This window comes from Limanda limanda, chromosome 2, assembly GCF_963576545.1.
Source record: "Limanda limanda chromosome 2, fLimLim1.1, whole genome shotgun sequence".
Taxonomy (NCBI): domain Eukaryota; kingdom Metazoa; phylum Chordata; class Actinopteri; order Pleuronectiformes; family Pleuronectidae; genus Limanda; species Limanda limanda.
The window spans coordinates 20,316,268-20,326,778 of NC_083637.1; the positions used below are offsets into that span (position 1 = coordinate 20,316,268).

The 10,511-nt window shown below is 41.1% G+C and overlaps 2 protein-coding genes across 3 annotated transcripts in view; both read right to left on the reverse strand.

The window, feature by feature from the left end:
• Positions 1–3,120, reverse strand: part of helz (helicase with zinc finger) — a 49,431-nt gene extending 46,311 nt beyond the window's left edge. Inside the window, exon 1 of one of the 2 annotated variants that reach the window (XM_061082584.1) lies at positions 3,077–3,120. The gene's annotated coding sequence lies outside the window, so the exon portion shown is untranslated. Of the gene's footprint in view, positions 1–2,281; positions 2,336–3,076 lie in introns of those variants that run through there. The other variant, XM_061082593.1, reaches the window with a different exon arrangement.
• A 2,511-nt stretch (positions 3,121–5,631) lies between these two features.
• Positions 5,632–10,288, reverse strand: psmd12 (proteasome 26S subunit, non-ATPase 12). Its single transcript, XM_061086300.1, has 11 exons — positions 10,098–10,288; positions 9,663–9,722; positions 9,054–9,182; positions 8,828–8,935; positions 8,354–8,458; positions 7,990–8,139; positions 7,652–7,786; positions 7,345–7,457; positions 6,897–7,071; positions 6,439–6,516; positions 5,632–6,051 (listed from the first exon to the last, which is right to left on the reverse strand). Exons 1-11 carry the CDS (start codon positions 10,215–10,217, stop codon positions 5,842–5,844), a joined length of 1,383 nt encoding a protein of 460 aa, XP_060942283.1. The 5' UTR covers positions 10,218–10,288; the 3' UTR covers positions 5,632–5,841.
• Between the last annotated feature and the right edge of the window lie 223 nt (positions 10,289–10,511).

Genomic DNA, 10,511 nt, shown 5'->3' on the forward strand with positions numbered 1-10,511 from the left:
TCTGCTGAGCTGGTAAAAACTTAAATAGAATGTGTTGAGGGTCCATAGGCTCAGTGGGATTTCTCCCAGTGTTCCCACTGGTCAGTCTGACTGTGATAGATGGGTTCATTGTCAGTGTTTGTGAGTGAGAGAGAAAGAGAGGGGGGGCTGAGCGTACACACCAGCTATGCAAAGCTCTACAATGATGCAACAGGGCAAAACACTATAACACTATGTCAGAGATCTGAGAGGTTAATGTGAGAAGAGTGAAACATTTTTCAGTTCACTTTGAAACTGTGGCAGGACCAAAAAGGCCATTATAAGAAACACTGAAGCTACGTAGGCACATAATGTTTTAAAGCAAACAATGTGTGACACCTGATGAATTGGAGTTTGACGCTTTCCTCTTAAAAAAAAACAGTTTTATGTATCTAAAACAATGCGTCCAAAAGTATAAATTTGGGTAAACTCAGTGGCTCATGGTCTCACAGTATTTCTAAATTCATCTGCTGCAATCAATTAATATGGAACAAAAGCAAAGTATTTTTCAAAGTGTTAAATAAGTAGCATTTTCATCTGGTTCAATCCTGGAGTGGTCTTCAACAGCCGAGTAAAGAAATCTAGACCAAATCTCAGCAAATTTCTCGCAGGTCTCTGGTATGGTCAGATAGGGGATGCTTATCTTTTTCTAAATGATGAGCTTCACAATATTCAAACTAACAGTTGATGCAAGCTTGAATTTGCTGCATAATGCCTTAGCCTCAACGGCCCGAGTAATATTTCATCCATGCCTTGGTAAACAACAGAAAAAGCAACATGGCGAAGGGATGAGAATCTAAATCTCGGTCTGCGATTACAAGAAGTTGCGTTTCCTCCTCCACACAAACCAGCACGAATCAGGATAGGGAAGGTACACTGTGACCTGCTGGGAACACCAGGGCCCCAAATGCTCAACCTTGGCCAACAGCCTAGTAACTTTTGGTCCCATTTCCACCTCCCTGGTTTCAGCATTGTCATGTCAGCTTATAACAGGGTGGCAGAGAAAGAGCTTTTATCACAAAAATGCTGCCTCAATACTGGCTTATCGTGAAAGAGTGATTTGACATTAAAGTCTATGCAAGAAGAAGGGGGGGGGGTGTATCTCCCATTTTGGCCTAATTTTGGAGTTAAAAGCATGTTAATCTTGAATCTTTCAGACAGTTACTTCTTGAGTACCCAGCAACAGGCAACACTGCTTGTAACAGCTGCTCCGGCACAACTGGCTCTGCTTGTGAGTCAGTTTGTTCTTGTCTCTCAGAACCATAACATACAGACAAATACTGAGCTAACATACAAATGACACAGATGAAAATGTGAAGTAAGTGTTCAGTTAGGGTTTTAACAGTTTTGGTTTCACCCAGAATTAAAATAAATGCAACACAAAGTAATATTTGCACCTCATGCAATGTATTTTCCGTTAAAGCCAGTGTTGCTGAAGCAAGCACACCCATCTCTCATTTCCTCAGACAGACACTATGAGTATGAATAAACGGAACACAGTGGATGACCTCAGCTGTTAACACTTTGAGACTTCATGAACATGTGTCGGAAAAAAATATTACAGCTCTGCTGTTCTTCATTAAATTCAGATTTTCCACTAGAAAAAAGGTGAAATGTTGCGGATTTCACTTCCTCTGAAAAAAAAAATTCAGACTTTCAGATCAGGAACACGTATGTCTCACGAGGAGGCTCTAAGACAGTGTATCGTTGTATATGATGCACTGCCAAGTGGCCAGACAGGACAGATAACGGTGCACCACGTGTAATAACATCACATTTGAATCATATTAAACATTTTAAATGAGAAACACAGGTCAAGCCCCACATGGCAGCAGTTGAGGTGCATGCAGGGAAGTGTAGTTAGACAAAATACCACAGCAGAAACGTGCATCACATCTCATATCTAGGGGGCAACTACCACACTGATGTTTCAATTTTACAGAATAGGATCATCACATTCTAGTTGGCACTTCTGCAGTGTGTCACATGAGGCCTAGAAGTTGCTTGGACTTAGGCAGAGAAATGGAAAATAGCCCCTTAACAGCCACTGGTGGCCACTAACAACTGCTTACACCTACTGGCAGTTGGTTAGCTAAATTGTGCAGAAGACCTTCAAATGTACAAGGGATATTTAACATCTCATCCCACATTCTCAACAGCATGAAACCAAACGGAAGTGATCCTAAGACACAAAGAGGTCAATTCAAACCCTGTGCAGCGTCTGGCACGCCGTGTTTGTGAGGTCTGCAGGAATAGCCTTTACCTAATGTTAGTGTTGGCCAGACAGCCACTTCATGGGGACAGCAACAAACACTTTGGCGGGACACAGTGGGTGGACACTGGGTCTGCTTTGTGGGATCCAGTGGTGGGATCCTACAACAGTGACCACAGCCGCGTCTGCAGCACAGTGGAGCGGACGTAACGCTATTTGGCTCGAAGGTGTCGTTGGCAGCGATCTGAGGAAAACACGGCTGTAAATGAGGATTTTCTCCAAGCAGAACAGTTCAATGTGAAAAAATAAACCGTAACGAGCACACGCCGCTGAACACAATCCTCGACTTGTTCGGTGTTTCTACTTCTCGCTGTTGTTTGTCTGCTCAACTTGTCATGACTGTGGCAAGTCGGCGCGATGACGGCAGCGCCACAAAGCCCAGAAATAAGGTCCCCAGCACATAGTGTAGGTGAACTTAGCGTCCACCTCTGCACATCGTAAACACGCTGGCCTCACTTACCAGGCTACGTGTAGCTAAAAGTTAGCTCGTTAGCCGGCCATAGGCCTTTCTTGGCACAGGCTCACAACAAGAATGGCTGGCTGGCTTGTGGACGCTAGCGAGCTAGCTAGCTAGCTAGCTAGGTTTCGCCGTAACAAAACGGGCTCGGGCCTGCGATTTTGCCACGGTGTTTACGCGCATATCAGGGATGTGACATCGTGCTACTGTCCGTGCACGGACTCGAGGGGTTCGGCAGTATCCCACCGGGTTGAGGAGGGGATCCGTGTCGGGGGCTCGGCGACGGAAAAGGCGACTGGAAGGGCTGGAAATGGGAAGTCAACACTTACCTAGCTTTACTTTCTACGCCATCTTGGATCCACTTGTCAGACCGTCGCAAAGCATAGTGGGATGTACTGATCTGAAGGTTGAGAGGACTGCGTGTGCGTGCGTGTGCGTGTGCAGTTCTTTCTATGGCTGCCTGGATTTACCCACGTTCTCTCTAACCGGGACGTTAGACACCAGTTAGTTTGTACTCCCTTACTTCTTCGTTTGTATTACAGATATTTAAAAATACACATTGTAGCATAAAAGCTACTTTGGCTTATATAAATAAAAAAGATACAGAAAAAGATGCGAATTATTTCATTAGAACCTATATAATCGGGGTTATGCAAAGACCTTTCGAGGGGCCATTGCTCTAACCTGAAATAAACACCCCTCCCCCCTACCAGCCCCAACAGCCCCATGGTGTTTTTAACACATTAGTGCAGGCAGGCTTCAGTTTCCTGTAAACTAATTTAAACCACGATATGATTTTACTTAATTGCAAAACCCAATATTCAAGTATATATTTGGACAGTTGCACGTGATAAGGGGCGCAGCCTATAAACTGGGATCTGGAAACACCTACCACATGGGATTCTGTCGATTTTCTTTGTTTTAACTTTCAACGGATTCTCATTCATCGAACCCTTACCAGGCTGAAACAGTATTAAACTCAAGGTGGGAGCACTACCAGAGGGGGGGGGGGGGGGGGGGGGGTCAACTGCACAGGCCGATAGGGAACAGTTAAAGAGCAAAACAGCACAGATCATCAGCTGTTTGGAGCTGACTGAGTTCAGAAGGATTTGCAGAACTATAAAATAATATATACCAACATCTAACTAAAATAAAAAGAAAGAAAAACAGAAAGAAAATCAGTGATACCATGCCAATGTATTGCTCATGTTAATTAAGCTATAATAACTGAATAATTATGATAGTGCAATAGTGTGTAAGGTATCTGCATGCAGGGTTGAACAGTCCAGAAGCTTAAGGGATATATCTCTTTTATTACATTTTGGCACATCATGGCAGGAAAAGCACATGTTTTCAATCATATTCATGATGAGAGCAGGTGTAGCTGAGCATCTTTATTGAGTGGAATAAAGCAAGTGATGGCTGTTTAAATGGGTTTCTCTCAGTCCGTTGAGAGCAACTTACTGTGTGTTTGACTTCAGAGACAACTTCACAGACATTTTAGTGGGAACTGGAAACCTTATTGAATACAGGCATGACTACACTTGTGTTTGTTATATAACCAGAAGCAGTCTTCTTAAATTATTTTTCTCAGCATTTTGTCTTTAATTATTAAGTTATTATAGAGAGTGGCTGAAAACACGGACAAAAGGAAGTGACATCTAACAATGAGTCATGGTTCGGCTCAAGCATTACACCACCAGCTGAAGGACAAAAAAAGTCAGTCAAACAAATCCAAAAAGTGAGGAAAGCTAAGTAGTTACTTCGCAGTTACACCAGTGAGCCCAGAAAATATCCTACACAAATTGCAGATAAGTTGTGTGCGGTTGTAGAGGTAAAGAATCTGAACGGAAAATTATCTAAAAGGAAACCAAACAGGAAACACTGATATAAAATTTGAAAAACAACCATATATTTTAACATTACATCATTGTCCAGTAATGGTTGAAAATGAAGGGGCAATACTGTATTTGAAATTATTATTTTTTAATTTGTCAAAACTTATATTTCCATCAGGCAGACTTTTGTTATAACATCTTGTCTTTTCATCGAATTCGTGGTTTGAAAGTTTGAAAACAAGTGATGCAATTTCCTGCCCGATGCCAATCGATGTACTTCCTCTTCCGCACTGAGCTGTCAGAACAGCTTCAGTTTCACTTCAAAACTCAACTGGAGGAATGAAAAACTATTTTCTACAGGTTTGCAACTCCATGGATATTTGAACAGACTGTAAATATACTGATACACACGTGTGACTATTTTTTTAAAACTGCAAATGTAATTGTTTTGCACCATTAACACCTTCATTAATGACTGCCGCTGTATGTGGTGGTCACCTAATTGACTGGCTTTAGACTGAATTAGCTCCACACCATTAAAGAAACATTATCAGGGTACGTGCAATTTCAAATGGTTTAACAGCTTCCATTCAGATGTCTTGTTATAAACCATGCAGTTCAACTGCCTTTTAAATCTTTGAGATCAGAAACTTAAACAGAGGGAGTATTTTAAAAAGTAGGAGGAAAATTGAACACATTAGACATTTTATGGAGATGGATCAGATCTCATCTTTTCTATTATACTGTCTTTTTCCTGTCATCATAATAAAAGTGTAATACCTTATTAACTTTTTTTTCCAGTTTCTTTCTGTTAACTGGATTTTGATAGTTATATAATAATTAGTATTAATTAAATTGTATAGAATTTGTTTTGTATGACAGTGTTGTGTTGTAGTTTTGTTGACCACAAAACCCTCGACAAAATGTAACACATGCCAGTCTACATACCGTGATTGACTAAACAAGAGTAGTTATTGTTTACATTGTTAAGAAGACATTAAAAACAGATATTAGCCAAGATCTGACAGAAGGAAGCAAAGAGGAGGGGCGCTCATGTGTTTATTGTCAATGTTTTAACAGACAGTAAAAAATGAACACAGTTGAGGTGCTGTGTACGTGCTGCAGATTTTTCTCACTTTAAGACGTTGAAATAATGCTGCATTCACAGTCCACTAATATATTGTATATTCAAAAACATTTCCACAGAGGGAAAACCAACACATATGGACCAAAACAAAAAACAACATTTTTCTTTTTCACTGCAGGTTGTGGATCATCTCCTCCTTGGCAATGAGATGAGTGGTCTTGTTGACCAGAGACATGAGAGAGTTGAGTTTGTGCGACCAGTCGTTGAGCAGGTCGTTGGGGTCTTTTGGCCTCTGAAAGTTGATGATGCCGGCCATTCGGTCGACCTTTGCGTAGATGGTCTTGTTCACAACGAGGCTGGAGAGGAACTCTTCAGATTCCTGATAAAATAATGGAGCACAAGGACATTTTTTTCCAATGAGTCCAAATCCTGCAAATTTACTTCCAAGGCTGAATTAAGGTAGCCTATTTACATCAACATAATCAGCAAATCGCAATGAAACTACTCATTTTACAATATATTTTTAGAAATCCATAAGTTTTACCCTGTGTTTCAACTATAACCACTAAATTGTTGATTTCATACATTTGCGATTCATGCATATAAACGATGCAGTATTCAATCCCCATATTTATGGATATGATAAATATTTGGTCTACTTTAGTGAAGCCATGACCAACACATGTCATCCTTCAAAGAAATCTGTTCTTTTCTGTGCTGTTATTGGGAGCATCACTTCGAGCTATTAAGAAAAACTGTTGCTTACATCAATGGAGAGGTCAAGGAGTCCAGCCATCCTCTTCATTGAGATTCTGGTGTAATATTTGGCCATTATTCTGATGTTCTGGGGGAAGAAGCAGAAATTATATCAATATACATATCTGCAGTTATATAGGGAGGATTTTAGGTCACAACCTCAAGAACCCATTGGGCCTAATAACACACAATATTTTAAATAGGTTTCCAAAAAAGGCAGATTGTCTTGTATTTTAGGATTAAACAATTATGTGGTCACAGTTTTTATGCCACACAGTCAATCACACAATTTGTGTTACTTGTATTCTTACTTATGTTTGAATGTAGTTTAATAAAGTAATGTAAATGACAATCCTCCAAAAGGATGTGAAAAATACCTATTTTCACAATATACAAGTACTGTTTTAGAACTTGACTTTTATTATAATGGTATTATCAAATTTAGAAGAGCAGACTGGTGTGACTTACATGCTCCACCACTCTGTTCTTCAGGTCCTTCCATCTTTTCTCCCCCTCCTCTGAACAATCAAAGACGTCTGTGGCGGGACTGTCAGTTGAGCCCTCTCTCAGCTCCTTCCCATAATCTTCCACCAGTGCAGCCCAGCGCATCAGCTCCATAGTGGTAAACTGCTTCAAAAGGTCCCTGGGAACAGAGGAAACATATATATGCAGGAGGCAGGCATGTGACATCACCATTTGTGATGGTTGCTATGGTCAACTCCCCTGAGCAGAAAACAAAACAGTAAAATCTTCAGACCACCAACTGGCTAATATGTCAATTCCTACAATTAATTGTCAATAGTAAAGTTAATGCATATTCCCTATTGACGAATTTAGTTCCAAATCCCATGATGTCTGCAGCTTACTTGCTGAATTCCAAGTAAAAACGGGCCAAGAGGCAGAGAGTGCATCTTACTTGTATTTGGGGATTTCCTCCAGTTTCTTGTCTTCATTGATTCTGTGCACAAGGTCTGACTGCTCATTGTCGTAAGGAGAAAGAATCACGTACAGCACCACACTCTTCAGGGCCTGAAAGACAGATGTATTGATTGCTTTTCCATCAGGCCTCAACAGGCAAGGCTTTGGAGAAGGTATATTGATGTTTCATTGTGATATGTGAGCTACTGTAATTACAAATGTAATGTTTTCCTCTGCAGTCATAGTACTGGCAACAAGCAGAAATATACTTTACTGTGTTCTGCATACAAAGTAAGCCCATGTACCTGTTGCCACTTGCTGCTGTCCTCCAAGATGCAGGGCGTGTCATAAATGGCCCGGTAGGATTTGCAGATAGACAGATAGGAGCCCTCGTGCTGGTCCACCTGAATCATCAGGTTGTAATACTTGAGCTTCAACTCCTAAAATGTCCCATGGGACAAAAAGAAGAGTTATACACAAACTTACTCAGCTCAGATCAACCGAGGGAAAAACGTCTTTCAAAAACCTGTTGTAAAAGTGAACATGCAGGTAAATCACTAAATGCATTTCAAATGGAGGTCAACTCAACGTGAGGGACCACAGCAGTATTTTGTTGACGCTCTACTCCTGGCGTGATTCTTACCTCACTGCCCTCCTCTTGGAAGAATTTGGTGCTAATCTTCTTGCTGATGATCTGGGTGCGAATGTAATCCTTGACAGCAATGCAGAGCCTCATCTGTTCCAAGATAAACTCCGCTTTCTCCTTTTTCGACATGGAGCCATATGTCTCCACCTGAACCGGGAAAACATTTCCTAAGCACTCTGTGTACAGCAGGCCATGCAAATGTCTTTAATTTGCATATTTGACAAATATATAAATGTGATGACACAAAACATCAACATGTCCAAATCCATTTCCCACCAAGAATCAAATTCTTTTAAACCTTGAAACAAATTTACAGAATTTCTTAATTTTACAAAAGAAGAAAATGAGGCCATTCTCTTACCTGAAGTTCCTGAAGAATGGCAGCAGCTTCTTTCACCTCACCGTTCCGCTCCTTGATACCGGCCAAGGTCTTTGTCAGCCTGGCACGTTCAATCTCAACGTAGATCTGTGAGGAGGACATGATCAGTGTATTAGGGAGGAGGATGGGAAATATATTAAGGTGCAATGGTCACCTAGTCTTCACCCCAAACTTCCTCTTATATACTAGACCACATTTACACCCGCCTGTCAGAGGTAGAGAATCTTTTTAAGTTAACACAAACCGTACTTAATCAGTGTCCTTGTTTCCTTGAATGGATGCGAAGGAGGCTAAACAAGTAAACTATGCATATTGGTGCACCAAATAAGGAAAATTCCTCAGTGCTTCCTCCTGCACAGTTAACCTGCTACTTTCAAGCTATTCCCAAGTCCACAGTTATATATTTATGCATTTAGTTTAAAATCCTGTTACAACACACACAAACACATTCCACACCTTGCCAGCTGTCACTGTGCGAAGGGTGTCTATCAGCCTCAGCTTGATGTCGAGATCGGTCACAGCATCCACATACTTGTAACATTCTTGGACCATTTTGGCAACAGCCTAATAAGACAGAGAACACAAGATAAATTGGATGTTGGTAATGAAATCTGATAAGAAATTAATGCAATAAATCACACGTGTTTGAAGTCCTGTGATTTTGGAAAAATAAGTATCTGACCTGTTTGAGCTGACTCCTCCTTTTGGTGAGCAACATGATGTTTTCATTCAGTGCATCCCAGTCCTTGGCTTCATAACACATCTGAACCACCGCAACGAGTATTCTGGAGGTGGACACCATGTCTGATGCCTGAGAAGGGGTGATAGCAGATAAGTAAACACACAGAATACAATATATACAAATATTCCATTAAACTTAAAAGCATGACACTGTAAAAGGGTCTTGTACAATTTTGATGCTAGGGGCACACCCACTGTAAATCTTACCAGAGAAATAATTTGATATGGATGTTGGCTACTGCAGTTTTATACCATGGTCAACACTTGTTACAAGATCTCAGAGGACTTGTTCTAAAAGATGATTTGATGGATGCTTTAGTTCGTTCTAGAAGATGTCACAGGTTGAAAACCGCTTTACCGACTTCATGGAGTTTGCGGCTAGTACGAGTAAGACTTGTTTAGAAATGTAAAACCTATTGAGTTCAGCTGAGAAATAATGCCACATCATGTGTTCAATGCATATAGGATTTGTCATTTGGAGCGAAACTTCGAAATGCATCTAAATAAAGAGTAAGTAAACAAATTCTCCCCAATGAACATGCTAACTTACTGTTCTAGTTTGTTTCTCCAATGACAACAAGTTGTCAACGGCCTCCTGTAGTTTCCCCTCCTGCAGCAGAGAAATACACAAACCTCACGTCAGTTACGTTCATATACATTTCTTTCATGTTATTGTATTAGTAAACACAATTACAGGCACTCCGTGTGGCTAGCAAGTTTGCTGTGCTTGCAATGACAAGACTGCTACTACTACTAGCATATTAGCTTCATACACAAACGAGCAGGTGGAAATAAAAACAAATGTGTGGGAATTACAAAAGAAACATGTTTAAACGATGACTAATCTACAGTTAAAACATTGGTTAGTGGGTACATGAAGTTTCCAGGTTGTGCTAGAGACATTGTGTGCTAGCTTGGATGCTAACACAGTGGTCCCGGTGCACCATGACTCAGCCGGCGCTGGCCTCTTTCTCTCTCCGCTTACTTTGGCCATTTTCTCGCTCTCCGGGAGACGCGTGTCCACGGTCCCACTGTAGTCGACCTCCATCTTCACGATCTTGCCGTCGGATCGCTCGGGTCGATCCTCGGTCATGTTTGCAGCCATCGCACAAAGACAGGTTACAGGACTTTTTCCTTTCTTGCGACCAAACCTGGACCAAACTCAGCCGAGCAGTATTTGTCTTGTCAAATGACGTGAACGGGAGGGGCAGCCAATCAAAGGAGAGAGCCAGACAGCTGCCCGAGGTGCCTGAAGGACCCAGTGAGGACCCATGATGAAATGTGTATTGTTTATCACATAGATATGTCTGTGGTTTATCATATGAAGGACGCCTGATTCAAAATAACAAAACTGTTTCATAAACGCCCAGCAGACATCACATATGAAACCTTGAAATCG

What these genes read in the sequence shown, in the direction of transcription:
- psmd12 (XM_061086300.1), bottom strand. Translation starts at nt 10,217, where the DNA reads ATGGCTGCAAACATGACCGAGGATCGACCCGAGCGATCCGACGGCAAG. An exon ending in TGGAGAAACAAACTAGAACA is followed by an intron (nt 9,183 to 9,662) that starts GTAAGTTAGCAT and finishes ACCCCTTCTCAG; the next exon opens with GCATCAGACATGGTGTCCAC. An exon ending in TCCAAGAGGAGGGCAGTGAG is followed by an intron (nt 7,787 to 7,989) that starts GTAAGAATCACG and finishes GGGACATTTTAG; the next exon opens with GAGTTGAAGCTCAAGTATTA.